Below are 25,585 nucleotides of genomic sequence, written 5' to 3' on the forward strand. Positions count from 1 at the left end.
GCCATGCGAGATCTTAGTTCCCTGACCAGGGATCAAACCCGTGCCCCCTGCAGTGGAAGCTCGGAGTCTTAACCACTGGACCTCCAGGGAAGTCCCTAAAGAACAATTTTTAAAAATTATTAGTTTCCACTTTCTTCTCAATTAAATATTTTAGTTGTAACCCATTTTTTTTTTTTTTTACATGTTCTGGTTTAGGTCACCTTTATATTAATGTAAACAAATTTGAAGGATTTTAGATTGAATGGTTTAATTCAGTAACTTCTGTCAATCTGAAATAAAAAGTCGTATAATTTACCCACACATGTCACAATAAAATTTTTTAGTAGATATTTTGAGCCTGAGTCCAATTAACAGGTCCGTAGAATGTGGGATCTATATCTACAAAGAATAAATCCTATAGACATTTGCATCATTATAAATAGACACTATAATTGTTAAGCAGATTTTTTTGGTGGAGCATTTATTCTTTCCTAAATAGAATTTCTCAAAGCAATTTCGCATCACCCCAATTACAATACAATTTTAATTATCTTCTAAGTGATCAGTTTTTAATATGTCAACTTTAGTAAAACAGTCTTTCTTGTCCATGAAGGCTAGGTAGAGAAAGCTAAAGGAGAAAATATTGATTTGGTTTATAGAAAAAACATGTTAAAGTATATTTTTTAAAAGGTTATAACATGATGTTAAAGAACAAAGATAGCTCGCACTTGAGAATCAGCTCCAAGGTGGCAATATTCATTGCTATAATGGGGTCATTGTGCATCTACAGTGTCACCAAACTGGGTCACACTGTGCTTCTTAGCTGTTTTCACTGCATTTTGCTACATGGCAAATCTATATGGTATGAGAAAGAAAACTATGAATTATCTCAATCCTTACAGTAACCCTGAAATTATTATTTTCCCCTGTTTTACAGTGAGAAAACTAAAGTTTACAGAGGTTAAGGGACCTGCCTGAATCCACAGATACAATAAGTGGTAGAATCTAGGATTTGAACCCAGATAATCTGATTCCAGAGTCTACACTCTTAATCACTATGCTATACAATCACTCAGTTTTCAGATTATTTACAAGCAAAGTTTAAAAGATTTAACCTTAAAAGATGCTAGTAAATAAAGAGCTTCCTGGAAACTCATTTTTACTTTCTAACTTTCTTCTTTAAAGGTAGTAATTTTTAAAAAAAATTTATTTATTTATTCACTTTGGCTGTGCCGGGTCTTAGTTGCGGCATGCGGGATCTTTAGCTTCGGCATGCAGACTTCTTAGTTGCGGCGTGCCTGTGGTATCTAGTTCCCCGACCAGGGAATGTACCCGGGCCCCCTGCACTGGGAGCGCGGAGTCTTACCCACTGGACCACCGGGGAAGTCCCTAAAGGTAGTAATTTAATTTTGGATTTTTGTCTCTTGTCAATTTACTTTGTTACTAGTTAATGCTTTAAAGAATCTTTTTCAGTGGTTCAGACTAACATTTTATTTATTTAGAGATGTTTAAATCATACTAGTGAGATTTTCTTAAAAGATACTGATTGATCCCATAATGTGAACAAATATGAACCTCAGAATTTTTTTTTCTTCCAGTTTTATTGAGATATAATTGACTACAGCACTGTATAAGTTTAAGGTGTACAGCATAATGATTTGACTTCATACATCATGAAATGATTACTGCAATAAGTTTAGTGAACAACTCTCATCTCACAGAGATATAATACAGAATTCTTATGTTATTGTGGGGAGAATTCTTTTTATGGCCAGGCAGTTTTATTCGTATGTACAATTTTTTTAATTACAGTAAGTCATTCAAAGAGTTTGGAAAATCAAGGGAGAAAAAACCATCACCTATAACTTTCCAGAAATGTGCTTTTAAGTGAAAAACTTTTCTTTAATTTGGAGCCTTTTAAACCTTTCAAGTTGCCATCATTCAACTCACATTCACACTAATCTACAAGAAGTAGTCTGGTGAAAGAGATTTGGTTTGTTGAGTTTGCTAGGTCAATTGTGTTTTGATGAAAGCTAAAAATGAAGAATCTCATAGGGAGTTTTTATCTAGTAGAGTTCCTCATAAATTTTGATACTTTCTTAGCCTTCTTATCATGTATGGTTTAATGGTCCAGGATAAAGAGAACAACAGTTACCAAGTGTTTCCATCAAACACATTTGGAGAAAAGTAGGTAGATGGGAGAATTATTAGCCCTGATTCTGAATTTGTAAATCATGGCCAGGAGAACTGCTGCTGCTTTTCCCTAAGTTGCATCCTGGACCTGACCACCCTGTCCTATTCCTGTCAGGGGCCTGACCTCCCTGTTCCTCCAGCAAATGGGAGCAGTACCTTCAGAAGCTTTAGCAGTGAAGAACAGATAAACCTGGGTGTGTTACAGGGCTGTATTATTAACCCGTTGTAAGATTACACACATCTTAAAAGAGAAGGAAAAAAAAACCTGAGGCTCTGAAATACCTTTTTCTAAACTTAGCTACATTAAATTGCTCATTTTTTTAGGAAAGTCAAGAATGTACTCAGCTTTTTAGGAAGTATTACATACAACTTCTAGTGTATTTGGCCATACTCGGCAAATATTTTATTACCAAGCAATTACGTGACACTTAACATTTGAAAAGGATATTAAAATTTTAATGTATTTGGGGAAACTCATGAGCTAAGTAATCTATATTACCATTTTATGAGGAACTGACTGAACACAGAGATATAAAATGTTTTTGGGCCACCCTATTAGGTCTCTTTTTAAAGCCATTGTATTAGAAAAATTCAGTTCAGTCTACCTCCTGTGAGTCTTTCTCCTGGGTGTGTCCTTTACTACTGACACAAAACACTTTACTTCTAGTCATCAAATGTGTAGAGATTTTTTTCCCTAACCAAACAATTCTCTGTGACACCAGCTAGGTGTCCTACAATTTAACTCAATTCTAACACTATCTACTTGGAGATAGTGTCAGATCCCACAGATTTAAAGACTCAGTCTCACAAGACTGCTCCCACCCACTTCAGATGCCAATTGCAATTGTAGGTCCCCAGGTTACCCATAATAACGTCTGTCTAATTTGGCTACAAATTGGAGGTTCCCATGACCTCCTCCTCAGGTTTGATTAATTTGCTAGAACAGCTCACAGAACTCAAGGAAACACTTAATGTTTACCAGTTTATTAAAGGATATGATAAAGGATACAGGTGAAGAGCCAGATGAAGAGATACATAGGGTGAAGTCTGGGAGTGTCCCAAGGGCAGGAGCTTCTGTCCCTGTAAAATTGGAGTGTGTCACCTTCTCCATGTGGATGTGTTTGCCAACCTGGAAGTTCTCTGAACCTGGTACTATTGGGATTTTGTGGTGGCTTCCTCACGTAGGCTTGATAGATTATTTATTCCAATTCCAGCTCCTCTTCCCTCTCTAGAGGATAGGGGTTAAGGCTGAAAATCCTAAGCTTCTCATCATGGCTTGGTCGTTCTGGCAACAAGCCCTCATCCAGGAGCCCACCCAGGGTTGTCTCATTAAACAAAAGATGCCCCTCACTTAGGAATTTACAAGGGTTTTCAGAGCCCTGGGTCAGGGATGGGGTCCAAGACCAAATATCAGGACAAGAGATGCTCTTTGTGTTCTTATCACTTAGGAAATTACAAGGATTTCAGGAGGTCTGTGCCAGGAACCAGGGACAGAGACCAGTATATATTTTCTACTATCTCATAGCCATCTACTTGTATTTATGTAGTACTTTATAGTTTGTGATGTGTTTTGACCTACTTTCTAACTTGTTACTCACAACAGCTCACTGAATTAGACGTGATAGTTCATGAAACTACATTTTACAAATGAATAAACAAGCTCAAAGAGGTCCACCCAGCTAGTAGTAAATGGCAGTGCCTACCCTGAAACCAAAGTTTTCTGAAACTTAGTGCAGAGTTCTTTCACCTACCCTGTGTTGTTCTGTCCTTCAAAAGCGTTGGCCTCTGCTTTCCTCGGATAGGCTTTAATTATAGTGAATGGAGAAGTGTCAAATGCAGGGGGCACTAGACAGCTCAAGGGCCTGAATGCTTCCCACAAACATGCATTGTATGGCCTGCGCACAGTTCATAAATTTGGATTCGTTGCTAATATTTCAAACATTGAAAGTTTTCACATCAAAACTATTACATCTATCTTAAGATTGGAAGATCTGGCAAAACGGCATGCTTTGTATGCAGCACCAGTGGCTTGAGCTGAGTACCAGTTGTGCCCTTTGGTTGCCTGTTTGCCACATCCCTGCAACTCCCTGTGGTCCCTACATTCAGCCTGCTTCACTCATTTTGTTACCGCTTTTATCTGTAGGTGTTTGAGTTTGTGAACTCCTCCCTGGGCTATTATTTGATTGTGGTGTGTGGGGGGGTGGCGCCTGTTAACCACTTCTAACTGCATTAAAAGCACCAAAAATATTATAATATTTGTTTTAACAGATACTGTTAATGTACTGCCAGATGTAATTTTTCAAGTTTTGATGCTGTTACAGTTGTTAAATGGCATCATTAGAAATGGATATGTTTTAGAGAATACATAGTTGAAAAGTAATGCAGGGTTATATTGTTTTCAACTAATTATCAAGAGTAAAACATTTCATGGTATTTATGACCACTGTTAAGTCAGTGTACTCACATCTACATTCTAATTAGATTTCCTAAATTTTCTCCTCAATGGCAAATTGTACTTAGTGCTTATCTTCACTCTGGATCCTTTCCTTTACACGTGAGGAAATATCACTTGCTGCCTCTTTCCTTTTCTTCCTTTCTGTTTTTTAAATTCTCATGCCCTTTCTTCTATAAATTTTACCTTCTTTTGTATTTTATTAGGTGCATCTTTTAGGATTTGGTTTATTTATCCTTTTGAAGTGCAATATAACAAATTTCTGAAGAAGAAAAAAGACAATCCCAAGAGTACTCAGAAGATTTCCATTGATCCTTGGTTTCAGTATTTCCTGTGACATGATCAACTAATATGTCAAAGCCCTGGCCATTGATCTTTTCTAGATTTAAAAAAAATTCATTAACCTTTGGAGTTACCTTTTTTATTTGTATTCATGAAGACTTAGTGGTTCTCAAGCCTCAGGTCACAGTGTCTAAAACATACTAGGGACTGTGCTAGGCTATCCAGATCAAAGATGAGCAGACAATCTCCATTTTTTAAGTCCAGTTTACTCTCATTTTCAGATGACTATTTGACTCCTCCTTCCTTTTCCTTAAACCTCCAGAATTTCTTACTCTGTTCTCTCTTTCAGTTGATGACCTTGCTTCCTACTTCACTGAAAAAATAGAATCAACCAGAAGAGAACTCTCGAACATGACACCACATCTACTCACCTACGTGAATCTGTGCATATATACTCTGCTTTCCCTCCTATTCAAGGGATGAACTGTCTGTGCTCCTAGCTGAGGCCAACTCCTCCGCAAGATTCTTACACTAGCTCTTACTCATTCCAGTAATGCTAACCCCCTCCTCCATAAGCAGTTTTTCTTTCTCTAGTGGATCATCCATTAGCATTAAAACAAACCATCTTTCTAAAAAAAGGTTTCTTCTTGGTGCCTTCAGTTTCTGCTCTCCTTTCCCCTATTAAACTCATTTAATCAGACTTTTATTTACTCAACCTATCAGCAGCATTTGGTGTAGCAGCCAAATCCCTCCCGCTCCTCGAAACAGTCTATTCATTTGGAGTTCAGGTGTCATACTCTCTTGATTTTCCCTTGTGTTGATGCCTACTTCTTAGTCTGTGGACTGTTCTCTACCTACACTTCTCCCTTGATGATCTCATCCAGTGTCATGGATTTAAATACCATCTCTATGCTGATGATTTTGAAAGTTCTGTCTCCAGACATCTGCCCTGAACTCCATAGTGGTACTTCCATCTTAGAAGCAGTATAGCATAGGGGTCAAGGACACAGGCTGGGGATCTGGATTAATTGTATTTAATCCTGGCTCAGCCACTTATTAGCTTTGTGACCTTGGGAGAGGTTCTTAACCATTCTGTACCTCAGCTTCCCCACTTATAAAAAAAGGATAATACTAATTCCAGCTTCATGTGATTCTTATGAAGATTAAATGAGTAAATATAAGCAAAGTGTACAGAATAGCCTGTCATATGAATGTGTCAGTATCATCATCATCATTCAGCATTTCACACTAACGTGTCACAGACCAAATTCCGAAACGCTCTCCCACATTACTCTTCCCTAGTCTTTCCCATCCCAGGCCATGTGCTTTAGCCACAAATCCTGGATCTGATCTTGACTCCTCTCTTTCTCTTTTACCCTGTATCCATCCCATCAACAGTTCCTGTCTCACTACCCTCCACCACTACTGCCGTGGTCCAAGCCATCTTCTCCGCTCACCTGAATCATTGCATTAATGTTCTACACAATCTGCTTTCATTATTGTCACCCTGCCATCTGTTCTCAGGATATCAGTCGGAGTGATCTTTTTAAGACAGAGGTCTGATTGTGTTGCTCCACTGCCCTAGATCCTCCAGTAGCTTCCTGACCTACTCAGGGTAAAAACCAGTCTTTTAGGCCTAGCAGGCCATTATACATGCATTATCTCTGTCCCTTTTCCTATCTTCTCCTATTCTTGCTTCCTGTGTTCCAGCCACACTAGCCTCCTTGCTGTTCCCTGAGCATACCAGGTATGCTTCCACCTCAGGACCTTTGCACTTACTGTAACCTCTAATCTGGAACACACATCATCCAGATATATGCATGGCTCACTTCCTCATCTCTTCCCATTTGTTCAAAAGCCTCATTTTCACTGAGGCAGTCACTGAGAGAACCTTATTTTAAATTTCAAATACCACCCTCCTCCATATACAAACACTCACTATTCCCCTTCCTAGCTCTATTTTCCTCTGATAGGGGTAATCACCATTTGTCATAGCATACATTTTACTTATTTGTTTTTTTTTATCTCTTCCTCACTAAAACATAAACATTTTGTGGACAGAGATCTTCACCTAATTTTGTTCACTGCTGAATCTTCAATGCCTAGAATAATTTGTGGTCCATAGTAGCTGCTCCAAAATGTCTGAGTTAGTGAATGACAAATGCAGTGCTTTCAAGTTCACCCTGTAGTGGGAAAAACCAGACAGGTAAAAAAAGGTAGTTAACAAATTGTGTAACAATAATAGGTACTACTGGAGCAGAAAGGGACAGTGAATGTTGGAGATTGTGATTAAGGCTTCTGAGAGGAGATGATAACCTGAGGCTGAGACTTAAAACTATGACTTCCAGTTAAACTAAGTTAGAGGAAAAAGGCATAGAAGGAACAGCATTAACAGGGCCACTGGGGCGACAGAGAACCTGCTCCAACTCATTCACTTATTCAACCTAGGGATATACAGAAGGAGACAGAAGATAAGATCCAAGTTTATGGTATGGATGAAAGATGGTGGGGAAATCATTCACTGTGAGAAGAGGTATGATGAATTTGGTTTTGGACAGGTTGAATTTGAGGTCCCTGTGGAATTTTCACTCTTTCTCTTATATGCATTTGAAACTTAATATGAACTTAATGAACTTAATATGAACTTAAATGAACTTAATATTAGAATAATTTCTGTTCTAGGTTCCTTCCTCCTCTCAATTAAAAGTGATTTGTAAACTAGAAGAGCTAAGTAGCCTCCAAAAATCTCGCCTTTGTTGTTTGGTTCATGACGTGCTATTATCCTTATTTTCTCGAAAGCCTTTAAAGGCCCTTCTCACTTAAGAAAGTGCAGGTTAAAAGTTACTGTACTTTTAAGGAAGCAGCCATTGGAGATAGTACCAGTCTCAAATCCTACAGAAAGTTGTGTTTCTCTGAGGTACATACTGTATCTTGGAATTATAAGACAAAATTTGTTCATTACACAGTTCTATTCAGAAATTCAAATGTCATCAAATGATAGATTTGAAGGCCCTCTCAGATTAAAAAAGAAGAAGAAGCCAAGTTTCCTGTTAAGGAAGTCTCTCATTCACTCATTACAAGACACACCGTGTCATGGTTGCCTACTAATATATCATTATTACTCCATAATGACTGGGTTATCTCTGTGTGTAGGTGTGACAGAAAGACTGACCAGAGATTCTTTACATATTGGGTACCCTTGAAGACCTCTTTGGTGTGTAGCAGAAAGAGCTTTGCACAATAGAATGGCAAATCACCGTTGCTCAGAAAGAGTGACTTGCTCTACCCTTCCTGCCCAAATTTGTCTGTTTGCTGCTGTTGATTCTTAACATTTCATAGCTATGCCAAATTATGCTTCTGTGTGTCTTTAGCATTTCTTTGCTTTGGCTTACATAACACCTTTTTGCTCTTGTCTATCATATGCCCAGCACAATTGTCTTGCCTCCAAATATCACTTCTATTTATGTTGATTAATTGTGTGTTCTTATCTCACTGGTGGCCTTGGGAATCATAGAACTTTAGAGTTGGACTGCGCCTGAGTTTGGGTCTCAGTTTAAAATAATAGGATATAAGCACATTTGTTCAAAAAAAGAAAAGAAATAGAATTCAGGGACAATTCCAAACAGTTCTAGTATTTCAGTATAATGAATTGTCTTTCCAAAACAGGTTTAATCACTTTCCAGGGATTATGATGATTTATATCAGAGGTCATCAAATTATGGCCCACTACCTATTTTTATAAATAAAGTTGTATTGGAACAAATCCATGTCCATTTGTTTACATATTGTCTATGGCTGCTTTTGTGCAGCAGGGCAGAGTTGGGTAGTTGTGACATAGACTGTATGGCCTGCGAAGCCCTAAATATTTGATATCTGGTCCTTCACAGAAAAAGTTTTCCAATCCATGATTTAAACAGTTTAGAAACATACTTCTCCAACTGGAAATCCGAAGTACTTCCCCTGATAACAATATGTAAAACAAGAGTGACTGTGAGGATCTGTCAGCATACTGAGAACACTACCAACTTGTGATCTCCATCCATTTAAAAAAATTTTTAAGTGGTGTCTACTAAAAAAACAAAAAACAAAACAAACAAAAAAACCCCTGGAGATTAATAGGTAGGTAGATGGCAGTTCTTTATTGTAATTAGTTATTTCATTGCCTTTTATTGTGAGTAGCTTTTATATTTAGGGGAAATGATCTTAGTGTACTGAGTTTGTTTAGTTACTATCTCCATGTCATTTTTGCAACCTTTTTGTCTTTCTTCACTGGTATTTTCACGTTAAGATTACCTGTGCATTCTCTTACTTGCAGTACAAGTTTCCTGATTTAATAATTTGTAATAGACCTATTTCCTGCTATCGTTTTCTCCAGTGTCAGAGTCTGCTTAATTTCTGTATTGGTTTATATCTACCCAAAATAAAAGGTGTTTAAGGGAAATGTTAGTTTTAAAATTTTAACATGGATATTTAGAGAGTTGAGTGGTTACTTGAAAATTATACTTACATTTGACATTTTTCACTCATAGGGTAGCTTGATCCTTCTCAGTTTAAATTCTAAGTTACTGAAGTTCTGTTCATGTTAGACCCATTTTCTTTCCTTGAAGAATAAGCAGTTTTCTCTTTGTTGTAAAACTATTTTTCATGCATTAACACTATTCATTGTGAATTCTACCTATAACCTTGAAATTATTATTAAAATAGAAAGTGTTGGAACCGTGGTGATGAAATAATTCTTACTGTCTCACATATACGTTACCCCTACCACATTTTTATTAGTGTCTGAAGTATTATGTAGTCTTTTTTTTTTTAAGGGGTGTTTGTGTCACTAAGATGTATGTATATTCTATCATATAATAACGCATATATGTGGAATCTAGAAAAATGGTATAGATGATCTTATTTGCAAAGCAGAAATAGAGACATAGACGTAGAGAACAAATGTATGGATACCAAGGGGGAAAGGGGTGAGGAGGGAGGAATTGGGAGACTGGGGTTGACACATATACATTATTGATACTATGTAGAAAATAGACAACTGATGGGAACATACTGTATAACATAGGGAGCTCTACCTAATGCACTGTGGTAACCTAAGGGAAGTCCAAAAGGGAGGGGATATCTGTATGTGTATGGCTGATTCATCTTGTTGTGCAGTGGAGGCTAACGCAACATTGTAAAGCAACCATACTCCAATAAAAATTAATTTTAAAAATTTTTAAAAAGTTTTTAAAGATGTATGTATATTCTACATTTTATACTTACTCTGGGTTATCTCTTTTTTTAGTCCTGTGGCTAGCTAACTTTGGCCTTATCTCCTGAGGTATTGGCTTAAGTAGATAGTTTTAGGGCAAACAAAAGGAAAACTTTCATCTTCTATGACTTTTATCATTTTCTAAAAAGTGTTTAGGAATCTTAGTTTGTATTATCAGAATGAAAGACACTAAAGTTTACAGGTAGTTCAGAGGCATTACTACTTTAGAATTTGTGAGAGGAAGTCCGGACTTAATTTCAGCTGCAGGTGTCTTTGAGTGTTAATATCTCAATACCTGACTGAAGTAATTGTAATGTGGCAAACTATACTGACATCCAAGAACTGGCACTCAAATGTATGAACAAATGGAAGAATTCATATTATCTGTTTTCTTTCCCTATTTAGAGAAATCAGATGCTGTGAAATATAAATACAATGCTTCACTGATATATTAGTACAACACTATAAAAATTAATATAGAGACATACCTCAAAAAGCAGAGATATTTTCATAATAGTCTAATAGGGCCAATAAAATATTTCCCTGTATATGATAAGGAAACTAAATGGGGAACAGTCCTATTCTAAAATGACCTTTTATTTTTCCCACTGTTAGTCTCCCAACCTTGTAGTAGTTCTGTCTGTTGCCTCCGATGCTGAACACTGTAGGCTGCAGTTGCACAATGAGCATATTGATATAACTGCAAATTGAAATTTCTTACACAGGATTTTCAGTGCCTTTTGGCAGTCTTCTGTGTCACTGATTAGCTGTCTCCTATTTCCTACAGCAGATATTTAGCAAATTTATTCTTTCAACAAATATTTCTTAAACTCCTACACTGTACCAGGCATTGTTCTAAGCTCTGAAGTTATAGCAGTGAACAATAAGGATGGAAAAAACCCTGCCATCATGGAGCTTACGTCCCAGCAAAATACTAAATGCTACATAAGCGTTGGTTAAATATGGGCAGTTACAGTTGTTGATGGGGTGACTGTTGTCCCAGTTGGCCTGAACAGCCCCAGCTTAACACCTGTTTCTGGGTTTTAATAGTGTCCCCTTTCACTTCCAAAGTGGTCCCAGTTTGGACAGTAAATTATAGGGCCACCATAGTTCTAAACCTTTTACATCTGTTTATTTATTGAATCCTCATAATAATCCCATGAGGTATGTGACATTATTAATATCATTATGCAGATGTGGAAACTGAAGCATAGAGAGGTTAAGTAATTTGCCCTTGGTCATACTAGTAAGTGGCAGAACCAGAATTCAAACCCAGACAAGAACCTGGCTCCGGAGTTTGTGCTGAGTCACTACACTGTACCACCCCAGTACTGCTGCGGGAAATCTGCTTTCTTATTCTGCCTGTCTGCCTTCTTCTCCCTAGCAGAGTAAATCAGGTAGTCTCATCTCCTTGACAGATGAATTTGTGGCTCTTTGGAGTGAACTTCCTCAACTTGTCACTCACTCCTTTACAAATCTGTCTTCATTTTTACTTGGCTTCACTCCATCCCTCTATTTCAAGGAAGGGACATCCCTCTTCCCATCTAAAACTTGTATTCTAGCCTCATCCCATTTTGCCTCCTGGAGGACTTTGTTCTTCTCTACATTACTCTTTTTGGGCCTTCAGTCTCCATCTTTCCACTGGCTTTTCCCATTCAGCACATAAGCATGATCTGTTGTTGTTGAAAGTGGGTGTTACTCCTTCAAGAAGCTTTATTGTTGGGAGAATTTTTTTTAAGTTTATTAATATAATGATGATAAATGAATACCAATTATTTATTACCCTCTTTAAATTCCAGGTACTGTATATATCTCTGATCCTTTTACCAACCCTACAGATACTTTACAGATGAAGAAATGGAAGCTCAGAGGACTCCATAACTTGCTTAGCTTATGGATAGTGGCATTGACTTCAGACTTGTATTTGTCTTACTCCAAAATCCATTCTATTTCTAGTATATCATGTTTACCACAATTCTGAAAGGACGTCCCTTGATCCTCTGCTTGTCCTCCATCGCCTTATAGCTCTTTTTGTAGAAAAGCTTTTTTAAAGAGAGTATTTAACATGTGTAGACTCCTCTTGCCTTTCATTTACTTCTCAACCCATTCTAGTCTGACTTCCACCTTTTTATTAGTCAGATCCTCCAAAGAAACAAAACCACCGTCTGTCTCTCTCTTTCTCTCTGTCTCTGTGGATGTGTGTGTGTGTGTACACACAGAGGCCAGCAGGCTGGAAATTCAGGCAGAGTTTCTGTTACAGACTTGAAGCAGAATTTCTTCTCAGGGAAACCTCAGTTTTTAACCCTTAAGGCCTTCAACTGATTGGATGAGGCCCAGCCATATTATCAAGGGTAATCTCCTTTACCTAAAGTTAGTTGACTGTAAATGTTAATCATATCTGCAGAATACCTTTATAACAACATGTAGACCAGTGTTTGATCAAACAACTGGGCAACCATAGACTAGCCAGTATGACACATAAAAATAACCACCACAACCTCTATCACTCTGTGGTGTCTTACTCATTGCTAAATCCAGTGGACATTTTTTACATCTTTCCTTAACTTGGTCACTTTGCAACATTTGACATTTTGGACCACCTGTTACTTCTCGAAACCCCTCTCCCTTTGTTTCAATGACCCTAATCTCTTTTCATTCTCCTGTCCCTCTGGCTATTCCTTTTCTGATATTTCATTACTTGTCTCCCAATTCCTTAATTATTAATGTTCTCTCCTGTCCTTGGCCCTCTTATTACTCCCGCAATTGATGTCTCCCCAAACTAAAATTCCATCTTAGAATTCTCTACTGAGCTTCAGACCTGTATATCCAATTGCTTGGATGTTGCACAGACATCTCAAACTTTGCTTGTCTAAAACTGAAATCCTATTCTCCCACTCTCCAACTTGCTTCTGCATCTCTTCTTTCTCTATCTTAGTTTGTGGTACCGTCTCCACCCAGTTAGTTTACCAAGCCAGGAACCAGAGAGGAGTCTTCAGCATCTCTCTTACATTTACCATTTAAGACTTTCTCATCTCCATTCCTATCTCAACCAAGAGAGCTCAACCCTCATTTTCTCTCACCTAGAATCTCGTTGTGGTATTTCTACCTCCCATCAGTCTCTTTCCAACCCCTCTACACTGCTGCCAAAGTGATATTTTAAAAATGCAAATCTGTTTATTCGTGTTTCAAATTCTTTCAGTAGCTCCTAATTGCCCACAGAATGAAGATAGAATTCTTTAGCAGGCACGCAGTCCTCCATGGCTAGGCCTTTCTGCTCTTTATATTCCACTGCGCCTCGCTCACCCATCCTACTTCAAGCCACACTGAAATATTTATAGAGCCCAGATTTGCTGTATTGTTGGCTTCCACGTCCTATTCTGCTGTTTCTTCTGCCTGGAATGTCCGCTACCTCTATTACTTCCCTGCCTTCCTACCCCCACCTGGGGCATCTAGAAAAATTATTTTAGTACCCAGTTCAATCTTTGGTTTGGAATAACCTTCCCCCAATTCCACAAATAGATTTGACCATACCTCCTTTCTGACATTGTTACAAACTTTTCAACTCTACTGTAGCACTTATTACTGTATTATTTATTTTTTGTTTATCTGTCACCTTTCAATGGACTGTGTGAACTCTTCAAGTATTTCTAATGCCTGGCATATAATAGTCTCTCATCAGATATGTCGTGGTGGTGGAAACGGAGCCCAGAGTGGATTATACAGTTCACTTAAATAAGGCCATGCCTTATTGAGGAGTGCTGGGCTTGGACATGTATAGTGAGGAATGGCAGACATTTCTTTATCTTCCTTTGTTCCTTCTAGAGGCTGCTGTTCCAACCTTTAGTACCAGATTCCTTTTGATCTATACTTTTTATGATGTTCTGATACCTATTCTCAGCCTTCACTTTGCTTTTGTTTTATTTTGCTTGTATCTTTGGAGCAGTTAAAAAGAAAGGAAGCTATTTAAATTACTATTACAAACTCCCACTGTCCCATTTTCATTCCATCACAGGAGAAATCATACATCAGTTTGTTCTCATGTGATTCTTGTGTGCCAAAAGTCTTTTCTCAGCCAGTAAAAAGAATTGATGTTATAATGACTATTTTTCCAACAGTTTTTAAATTCTCCTATGTCCCCAAAATGTCTCCATGCATTTAATGTCAAATTAAAAACTAAACCAGTTCTGTGTTAATCCTGAGAGAAGAAATAATGGTTTTTAAAGATTGTTAAAGGAATAATGAAGGCTTCTTGGGTTTTTAATATGAAAATTTCACGTGACCAAGGGTCCTGCTATACACATTGGGGCCAAAGGATAGTAGAATGGCCAGCATCTCAGTTTAGACTTATGTATTACTTTCTACTCTAAATGCACTTGTAGAAGCTACTTGTGGTGTAACTCCTTATGTATTTAATATTTATCTAACTCTTGGTTTTCGTGGTTGAGTTTTGAAATGAGTAAAGAATCTACTTATTCTTTGCCCTTTACAAAATGTGATATCTTGGTTTTTATTCCATCTCTCCCCCTTACCCTTTACTTAATTTTATCTTATTATTTTGCATTGTGTTTCTAAAATAATGGCTTTGGCTTGTTTTTTCTTGAATGTTTCTGCAGTTTGGTTTGAGTATCTAGCTTTGGCACCCTTCCTGTACTTGTGACTTTTGGAAGGCAGAAGTCAGTGTTTTCTAGGGAGATGACTATTTTTTAATATTATATATGTGTATGTCTCCCCCACCCCCTTCCTTTTTGGTTTCTCTTAAAAGACTGGAAAGAAAGCAGTTAAGGCAGTCCTGTGGGTATCGGCAGATGGACTCAGAGTTGTGGATGAAAAAACTAAGGTAAAACTTTCATAAGCTTAAATGTTACTGCTCATATGTTTTTTATCCCTATGATCAAATATAATGCCATTAAGCTGTTGTAGTCACTCTATATCCTTCCACTTTGTCCAAAGAACGATCTTTGGAGAGACTAGTTAATGTTCAGAAAAACCAATTTAGTTACTCATTTACCTTATGAAAAATAGAAGAGAATTCTCTCAACATTTTGGTCTACATGACACAGCATGTTTAGCCTACGGCGTATTAGCATTTAATGTTAAGATCTGAGTTCTGTTTTTGTTCTGACACGTTAAAAAGGTTTACCCCCACAAATATGATGTGAAAAATTATGGACCTTTTATTGATATCACAGTTAAAAATTAAAAAAAAAAAAAGTTGATAGACCATATCTAAAATTTCTTCTTGTTCCTTAATAAAACACTATTTTTAGAAAGTGATATTTGAACTGATTAACCTACTATTTAACTGAAGACTCAATTTAAGTGAAATCTTAAGGACTAGTAAATTGCTCGTTTGGTTAACATTTATTTAGAATCCACACAATATCTCTAATAATACGTAGCACTTTGCATTTGAAAGAAAGTGATCCTACATGCCTAAATAAGAATAGACATAGACTCTGCCCTTAGAGAGCATAAGGTGTTATTTATATAAGTACATTTAATCATTAATTCGAACTTTCTAAGAGACCTAAATCTGGAGAAATTTTAACAGGAAGGCAATTTTCAAAAAGAAAAAAGGAAAAAAACCCTCAGGTGTCACTGGAAGGAGGAGAAAGTCTGGCAGGTAAAGAACAGTTTTCATGGGTAGCTTGCCTGATATATTGTAAGTGATTTAATTTAGCTACATTTTAGTTCTTTTCACTAAGGCTTTTCTTTTTTTTTAAGTTCAAGAGAAGTGGTAGTCTTAAATGTACATTACAATTGGAAATAACTGTCATTGTAATTAGCTTATTTTGTGTAGTTTTCATTAGTGCTTTGGGTGAAATTTGTTGTATGTGGAGGTTATATTTTTAATTGCTTTACACGATAGTTAGAAAGTGATGTTGCCCCCTAGTGGTTACTTATAACACTGGAATTAATTAATTTACTTCTTCCCGCATTGAGTGATAATAGTAATTGATGACTTGTCATCCTGGGACACATCATGAGCAGAAAAGAAATTTTGCAATATGTATAACAAATGAAGGGCTCATATTTAGAATATATAAATGACTCCTACATATCAAAAGAAAAATGGCAGATAATCCAAAAGACTTGAATCACTTTGCTGAAGAGGAAATTCATAGTAATCAAGGTTATACAAAATAAAATTATAATGAGCCACCAGCATTGCAAAACTTTAAAGAATTGACTGGCAAGTTTGTGGAGCAATAGGAATTCTCATAGTTATGCTTTATAAAAGCCATTCTGTTTGCATGTTTTAGCCCTTACAGCCCCCATCTCAGCATCTAGGAATTCTAGGCCACTGGAATATCACACAGAAGAGCCAAAGAGCGTCAAGATTTTAAAAAACATTTTGTGCAATGTTTATACTATGTGTAGACGATGTCATTCAGCAAGTATATAAACATAGAGAGTCATACTCAAATGATCAGTAAGTTAATAAATACATAGAGCTGTTCTGGAAATGATGTTATTTGAATGTAAGTTATTTGGAAATTGGATTAAATTTATTGATTTACATATATTGTAAAATTGAACATGGAATTTACCATCATAAAACTAGAATCAGCAGGCATATATTATATACATGAAGATGAAGTGAGGGAGGCATCTGGGGAAAGTGCCTCTTGGGATTTCTCCTAGGTCAAATTCTTAGTATTCAGACTTCTGGCTCAGATCCAGCTATTCTATAGCCTTGATGCATTAGATGTAGAGATTTTGTGTTGTGAAATGAACATCCTGTGTTTCTTCTGAGAAACTTGATTAACCTCATAAGTCCTCTATTCCTTTGTGTTTTCCTTTTTTCCAGGACCTCATAGTTGACCAGACAATAGAAAAAGTTTCTTTCTGTGCCCCAGATAGGAACTTTGATAGGGCCTTCTCTTACATATGTCGTGATGGCACAACTCGGCGCTGGATCTGTCACTGCTTCATGGCTGTCAAGGACACGGTGAGTCCAATAGCATGGATTTCATCATGACTAGCCTCAGTCACCAAGCTCCTTCTGGGTTGGCTCAGCCCAACAGTTTCCACTGCATTTTTAACAAGTACGTGCTGTTACAGCACTTGGAAGTGCCTAAACTAGCCTGCTTTCACTCCTTTTATTCAAGTAATTCACACTCTTGATATAACCCTACCACTCACAGAGCAAGATGATTGGCTGAGATCCAAGGTCATTAAAGGAAAGTAAAAGTTCTCTGGTGATGGTGGCTGCTAAACTTTCTTTGAAACTTTTCATTATTAGAACTATTTTCAAGATCCTTACATGCATTTGTTTGCTAATTCATCTGGGTAGAAGATATTGGCATTTGAAAGGCACTTATAAATTCATTTACAAAGCGACTCTACCACAAGAACTGAGTGGGAGTATATTTTCAATTAAAAAAATAGAAATACTGGGCTTCCCTGGTGGCGCAGTGGTTGAGAATCTGCCTGCCAGTGCAGGGAACACGGGTTCGAGCCCTGGTCTGGGAAGACCCCACATGCCGCGGAGCAGCTAGGCCCGTGAGCCACAATTACTGAGCCTGCGCGTCTGGAGCCTGTGCTCTGCAACAAGAGAGGCCGCGACAGTGAGAGGCCCGCGCACCGCGATGAAGAGTGGCCCCCACTTGCCGCACCTGGAGAAAGCCCTCGCACAGAAATGAAGACCCAACACAGCCATAAATAAATAAACAAATAAATTAAAATTTAAAGTAAAAAAAAAAAAAAATAGAAATACTAAATTATGGTACAGTGAACTATGCTAGAAATTGTTACATAGTAGAAATTTTGGTTTTGTTTAAAAGTAGAGAATAGGGACTTCCCTGGTGGCGCAGTGGTTAAGAATCCTCCTGCCAATGCAGGGGACACGGGTTCAAGCCCTGGTCCAGGAAGATCCCGGAGCAGCTAAGCCTGTGCGCCACAGCTACTGAGCCCGCGTGCCTAGAGCCCGTGCTCTGCAACAAGGGAAGCCGCCACAATGAGAAGCCTGTGCACTTCCACGAAGAGTGGCCCCCGCTTGCCACAACTAGAAAAAGCCCGTGTGCAGCAACGAAGACCCAATGCAGCCAAAAATAAATAAAATAAAATAAATTAATTTAAAAAAAATAAAAATAGGGAATAATTGAATCTATCATTCTTCATATAAATTACCCAAAATTCTGATATGAAAGACAAGTCTCTTAGACGATGATGATCTTAATTATAATATAGCATTGAGTGTGTAATTTCTGAGTTTTTAAACGTCCAGACAGAATAAGGCAGTTGTAGCCATTCATGACTACAACTTGGTGAACTCTTGCTAAGGTTTAACCTGAAGGGAAGTGGTGGCCGTACTCTAATATTGACCAAAAACTTTTTTTTTTTTAATTTATTTATTTATTTTATCTATGGCTGTGTTGGGTCTTCGTTTCTGTGTGAGGGCTTTCTCTAGTTGTGGCAAGCGGGGGCCACTCTTTATCGTGGTGCGCGGGCCTCTCACTATCGTGGCCTCTCTTGTTGCAGAGCACAGGCTCAGTAATTGTGGCTCACGGGCCCAGTTGCTCCGCGGCATGTGGGATCTTCCCAGACCAGGGCTCGCACCCGTGTCCCCTGCATTGGCAGGCAGATTCTCAACCACTGCGCCACCAGGGAAGCCCCCGACCAAAAGCTTTTTAAAAAGCAGTTGTATAAACAAATATTAGGAGCTCAAGCTCTGAATCAGATATGGGTTCTGTTCCTCTTTCTGGTTCTTACTAGCTGTGGGATTTGGGGCAGGTTATTTAACATTTTCTAAGTCTTAGTATCCACTTCTATAAGATGGAGATAACAGTTGTGGGGACTAAATTTGGTAACAAGTATAAACACTCATAGCATAGGGTCTGGCCCATGGTAACTGCTCCACTTCAAGAACTTCTGCCATAAGGCCTAGCCGAAATAATAAGTTTCCTTGGCCTATAGTTCTGTCCTTGTAATAGAGCTGTGTTCAAATGCACACAGGTTCTAAAATTCTTTCGGTCCTCTCTCCTATTTCACCCTTCAATGCCTAGCCTTGTATCATCCTACTAAGAATCTTAGTTAGATGGAAACTCATGCAGATTCATAAAGAGTGAGTCTGTCAGTCTTTAAATAGGCAGTCGTGTGAGATCTTACAGTTTACAGTCATGTGAAATCTTAGGGACAAAAGCATTTCAGACATTTACCTCTCCTTATGATATCTGATATTGGCATATAAAATGCGGTGAAATTACTTACTCAGAGTGATATGTAGGAGCACCTGCTTACATGGTATGATTTTGGAAACTCCACAAAGGTTTCCCTGTTCTCAGATATCTCTTCTCGCTGTTAAAGACGCCAACAGTTATTATATCATCCCTAACTTTTTTATTCCACAATTAGGGATATAGTTTAAAATACAGATAACCCTGGTAAAAAATAACCCACCGAATTTGTTAAATTTACTCTAGGTAATCCAGTGGATCTTTAAAACAATATTTAGTTTACATAAGCCTTCCTCTCCTCCCACACACAAAAAATTCAGGTTTATCTGTTTAATTCCTTTATAAGTAGAAAATGTGGGTGAAAACATGCTTTTACTCTTGCCTGTGTGTGGTTGGGAGGTAGAGTTGGGGTTTGAGAGAGCTGGAAGATAGGGAAGTTATGGGAGAGAGCCTACAAGCACTGAGGGCCCAGATGGGGTGGGGGAGGAGCATTCAGAAGGGGAGACTGAGAAAGCTAAGCTTTCCTCTGCCTGATTGCTTCTCATCGCTGCAGTTGTATTTATTTATCTGAAGTTTTAAGTTTGCGCCTTTTTTTCCTAGACATGTTGATAGTATATTTAAGCTCTGAAATTTGCCCTGCCTTTCCAGTGGTTTCTTAGAAATGCTTGGTACAGATTCCTACTATTCCCCTAAATGGCAAATAGAGGTTTGTGTGTCAAGACTTAGGGCTTGGAACCTTGAGCAGTGTCTTCTAAGCTGGTGACCAGAGTTAACGTGAGCGACAGAGGGACCTGACTAATAAGGAAGTGTTGGTGGCTGCTCAGAAAGCACCGCTTACCGATGGTCGCTTTACCCAGTGCCTACTACAGTAAAGGATCATAAGCATTGCCTAAGGTAATGATTCATTTAGATTAATTTGGCATATTAATATACTAAAATCTAATTTTAAGCTGGAGTTCCTAACATTTTGCCTGTGTGGAAACAGACTTATTTTGTGGTCCAAGCTAACGTGTAATTTTTGACACCGTAACTCTAAAAAAGTTCTTTAAACCTTCTGTTACATACAGGGTGAAAGGCTGAGCCACGCAGTGGGCTGTGCTTTTGCAGCCTGTTTAGAACGTAAGCAGAAGCGGGAGAAGGAATGTGGAGTGACTGCTACTTTCGATGCCAGTCGGACCACTTTCACAAGAGAAGGATCATTCCGTGTCACGACAGCCACTGAGCAAGCAGAAAGAGAGGAGATTATGAAACAAATCCAAGATGCTAAGAAAGGTACAATCTGTTCTACTGCAATGTGTGTTTATTTAAACAGTTTTTCCCAACAGGTTAATATTTGGAAGCTGTCAGGGGCAAGCTTTTCACAGTCAAAGAGAACTCTTAGCAATATATGAAGACCTTAAAACAAAGCTAAAAATTTAAACAGAGTCCTTTCCTTTAGAGTGGCTTGTTTAGTGGCTGCAAAGTGTTTACTCTTCCCATTATGTTAAACTACCGGGGAAGCTGAGAGTGCAGTTGAAGAAGCTGCAAAGACATTCAAAAGCAAAATTGGGAAAACCTGCGTCCTCAAACAGATTTTTAAATTCTGATGCATCTGATCTTTGTGAGAAGCAAATGCTATCAAGGACCTACATTTTAAAGGAAGAAGTACAAGTCCCAGGTTTAGGCTGCAGAGGACCCACTGATGGTGATGCTGGGTGTAAATGCAGGCAGAAATTTCTCAGTGATACTCTTATTAGATTATTACTGTTGTTTTAGTGCTTTTGTGAAAAAAGTCCACAGATTTTGAGACGCTGGCCCTCCTTTTTTCCATAGCCCCATTAATTTTAGTGTGTGGTTTTGCAGAATGTGTTTTTTTTTCAGGTACCCATAGCAGCATAGCAGAAATGCCTGTACAAGCATTCAGGTCACTCAGGAGGCTGTTGTCTAAAGTTGAGTCAAGTGTATTTTAGAACTGAGTGATAGGGCTTAGGGAAAATGCTTTGCATTCTTGTGTATAACTAGGGCTGAAACCAACAAGGAATATTTCGGAATTAAACAGTTCGGTTTAAATATATATTAATATAATTTTGCTAATTTTTTACTATATTCTTTCAATTCTAAACCAGCCATTTTAGGTAACTTCATTAATACTGACCCAAACAGCTCTAACTTTTAAGCCAAAAAATGGATACATATTTTTATTTGAAATTAAATTATTGATTGTGATGTTTTTTTCATTTCTTATAAACATTTGTGCCAGGATACCAAAGAATAAAAAAACACCATGCTATTTTAATTAGAAAATGTAGTATGTATACCTGTTATTTAGTATGCTTCAGTGATTTTCAGACTGGATGCATGTTCTTTAATACCACCAAAGAATACTTTTTGATACACACAGCAACTGCCAAAATGGTTGAGGCCTAGCATCTACAGAGGATTGTAAGGGGAGGGGAGTAGAGATTTACCACAATCAGAATGGGACACAGTGGGTACAGTGGAAACAGTCTTGTATTTATGTTTACTCCAATTTAAAATTTTACTTCTGTATGCTTTTATTCAAATGAGCCACAAATGCCTAATGTCCATGTCTGCTTTATGACATTCTTTAACATCTAATCAAACTTATGCTTATTTAGACCTTTCTGACTCTGCCACTCCTAAATCCTCTCCCTCAAACAAAAAAGCAAACAAACGTCGAAAACTGTGAACCATCATTCTCTAAAGGACCTTATGCTAGGAGTTCATAGGTAGTTTTGTTTTGTTTTGTTTTGTTTAATCTTGTTCAAAGTCTTAATCACTGCATGGGAATAAAAGATCTAATATTTGTGTCTTCGTAGATATACCATGTGACATGTAGTAGATTACTAAACGTTTTATTTGTCTGAAAAATAGGAGATCTGAGCCCCGCTTCTAACCTGTCTTTTAAGAGACATGGTGAAGGAGATGGGTAAAAAGACCTAGAAGAGATTTTTGAGTTCCTCAGCGGTATAAGCTCAAATTATTTGAAGACATTGCTAAGGTCCTCTTTCTCTTGACTTTCTTGAGCTGAAACAGATAAGACAGTTGTTGGTTCATCAGTGGCCCCTGGCAACACTGCCCCATCCCCATCCTCTCCCACCTCTCCCACTTCGGATGCTACTGCCTCTCTGGAGATGAACAATCCTCACGCCATCCCACGCCGGCACGCACCAATTGAACAACTTGCTCGCCAAGGCTCTTTCCGAGGATTTCCTGCTCTTAGCCAGAAGATGTCACCCTTTAAACGCCAACTATCCCTGCGCATCAACGAGTTGCCTTCCACTATGCAGAGGAAGACTGATTTCCCCATAAAAAATGCAGGTAATGCAGCAGCCACCTAACTCCCTGGGTGCTCTGGCACTGAAGCGTTACCATCACTTCCAGTGGAATCGCTGATCCCATCAAACTAGCACACCCCTCTTTCTGAGGCTGGTTGGTGGTTACATATCTTGTATCATTTCCCATTGGAAGAAAATGGAGATTCATGGAGAGGGACGTGAGTCGTTCCTTTCTCTTCAACAAATAGGTAACAGAGCCATGATGGGAATTCCCAGCCTGAGCTACAAGGTTTGTGATTTGTCCTGATGAAAGTGTACCTGCTTCCAAACATCAAGGGTCTCAAGTTTCCGTTCTTATTCTGCCATCTGGGACCCAGCAGGGAATTAATTTAAAAGGCTTTGGAAACACATCCAGTTAAATAGCATTACTGTCAGATGTACCAGAAGAAATGGATAAGTTCTCAGTGTCCTTGTGGCTGGTTGGCTCCACAGGGAGGAAACTCTAAACGGGTCTCCTGTATAAATCTAAGATCTGTTGTTCATCAGAGACAGTGGGATTGCTCACACACATTCATTACCTTTCAGAACTGCCACACAGGCCTTTGTGTGGCCTGTGTACAGCTGAGCCAGCCCTGGTAGCTCTATCCTCATCATAAGATCCGGAGCTAAAGTGTCAGATCTGGTCAGTGCTTTTATTGGGCACTATTTTACTTCACTCTGAGACATGTTGAGCTAGTGCTATAACAATCTGAGGAAGCTCTGTCTCAATAGGGCACTCCCACTGCTGGTGGTACAAAAGTACAGAGAGTTAAGTTCTTTGATGGATAAAACTCAGCCTAAAGAACAGTTAAACTAGATGATTACTGAGGGTCTTTCCACCTCTCAACTCCTGTAAAAACTGAAACTCCAGATGCTTCAAGTACCTCATTTTCAGTCTCCCGCTGGAGCAGATGGGAAACAAAAACGATTATTCTCTTTTCACAGTTGAGGAAACAGAGGTTCAGCACATATAATTAGCTTCCTCCGCGACACAGAAGTATCCCAGCATCAATTTTTTTTGTTTTGTTTTGTTTATTTATTTTTGGCTGTGTTGGGTCTTCGTTGCTGCATGTGGGCTTTCTCTAGTTGTGGCGAGCGGGGGCTACTCTTCATTGAAGTGTGCAGGCTTCTCATTGTGGTGGCTTCTCTTGTGGCGGAGCACAGGCTCTAGGTGCATGGGCTTCAGTAGTTGTGGTACACTGGTTCAGTAGTTGTGGCTCAGGGACTCTAGAGCGCAGGTTCAGTAGTTGTGGCGCACGGGCTTAGTTGCTCCATGGTATGTGGGATCTTCCCGGACCAGGGCTCGAACCCGTGTCCCCTGCGTTGGCAGGCGGATTCTTAACCACTGCGCCACCAGGGAAGCCCCCCAGAGTCAATATTAAGAGCAAAGCCTCTGGAGTCCTGGACCTCAGTTCACTTTTTCATGTTATCACAGCTCAGGTACTTGGTACTTTGGAGAAAAATGAGAGTGATGACATTGTCGTAGTTTATTGCAGAGAAAAGGACTGAGCACCCACTGGTGCCCCTGACTTAAACCCATTTTTTGACAAGAGTCACTGGAGGGTTGCAGAACTTAGCTCAGACCACAGCCTTGGGACCTGGTCGGAAGACAAACAGGTCGTAGATGTCTTCCAGAAAGATTTTACTGACTGAACATCTTGGCACAAAAAGAGAACAGCAAGTTCTCAACAGTGTCACACAGGAGAGGAAATAAGGAAATCTGAGGATTTGCAAGGGAGGAAGATAGACCTTAGTACAGGAATTGTTATCATTTTATACCTTCTCATGTGAAAAGCCAGTGAATAGTGGTCAGGAAATTTTTTGAAGCTGCTTTTATATCCCCGACAGTTGAGTCTTTTCCTTCCACAAATAAAAGATTCAGTGTAAAATGCCACCTTGTGTGATACTGTTCTGTTTCAGGATTGTTCCGTTTTTCTGTCTGGAGCCATCTTCTGTTTGTCTTGCAGTGCCAGAGGTAGAAGGGGAAGCGGAGAGTATCAGCTCCCTGTGCTCACAGATCACCAATGCCTTCAGCACACCCTCCGAGGATCCCTTTTCATCCGCCCCAATGACCAAACCACTGACAGTGGTGGCACCACAGTCTCCTGCCTTTCAAGGTTGGTGCCCACTTAGCTTGCTCACCTGGTCTCTTTGAAACTAGTACTTTTATGACACTGCTCACTAACTGTAAGTTGGCATTCTGAGCTTCCCAAGACCTGGTCATACCCACTAATTCCCTGTTTGATATTATCTCAGAATCGTTAAATTTCCCTATTTGACAGTGTCTTTGTGCTTTGTTCCCCTTCCTGTTTCCTGAGATGTCTGCATTTGTCATTTTGCACGTACCTACCCATCTTTCATCCCATTCTATCAGGAGCATCTATAGTCCCAACCCACTGCTTTATTTGCTACTTAACTGTTAAGAGTCAGAGTATCCAGCCAGTTCTCCAGAAACAGCAGTCATCAGAGTTGGTTCTAGCCTTATGCTTTCTTTAGCACAGTGGTTCTCAACCTGGGGTGATTTTGACCCCTCAGGGAAAATTCGGTATCCATTATCTGGAGACATTTTTTGGGTTTCGCAATGTGGTAGCAGGTGCTTACTGTTGACATCCTGGTAGAGGCCAGGGATGGCATTAAACATCCTTCAGTGTACACAATAGCCACCCTCACAACAAAGAACAATCTGGCCCAAAATATCAGTGGTGCCAAGACTGGACTCATCTAGTCTCTACCCTGTCACAAGAGGCCCATAAAGAAAAAGGTACTTCTTTTGAGCTCTTCAGTTCATTTCATTTTCCATAACAAGTATCCTAAAATTAGCCTTTGTGGCATTGAAGAATTAGTAAAAGTTGTTGTTTTCAGAGATACTGAATTAATAGTTGGTATTGACTCAAAGGTCAGCAAAGAGTCTATATAACTTAAATTACAG

General features: G+C 38.8%; 1 protein-coding gene across 15 annotated transcripts in view; it reads left to right on the top strand.

Annotated features, from left to right (window-relative positions):
• Positions 1-25,585, top strand: part of NUMB (NUMB endocytic adaptor protein) — a 182,354-nt gene that overhangs the window by 151,918 nt on the left and 4,851 nt on the right. For 7 of the 15 annotated variants that reach the window (XM_082383895.1, XM_082383886.1, XM_082383900.1 and 4 more), the window contains 6 exons: positions 14,923-14,997; positions 15,712-15,783; positions 16,972-17,112; positions 20,407-20,611; positions 22,367-22,660; positions 24,624-24,773. In XM_082383895.1, the coding sequence (XP_082240021.1) occupies positions 14,923-14,997; positions 15,712-15,783; positions 16,972-17,112; positions 20,407-20,611; positions 22,367-22,660; positions 24,624-24,773 (937 nt within the window). The remainder of the gene's footprint in view (positions 1-14,922; positions 14,998-15,711; positions 15,784-16,971; positions 17,113-20,406; positions 20,612-22,366; positions 22,661-24,623; positions 24,774-25,585) is intronic. The other 8 variants (XM_082383898.1, XM_082383888.1, XM_082383899.1 and 5 more) reach the window with 4 other exon arrangements.

Source organism: Balaenoptera borealis (genome assembly GCF_965194805.1).
Source record: "Balaenoptera borealis genome assembly, chromosome: 3".
NCBI lineage: Eukaryota > Metazoa > Chordata > Mammalia > Artiodactyla > Balaenopteridae > Balaenoptera > Balaenoptera borealis.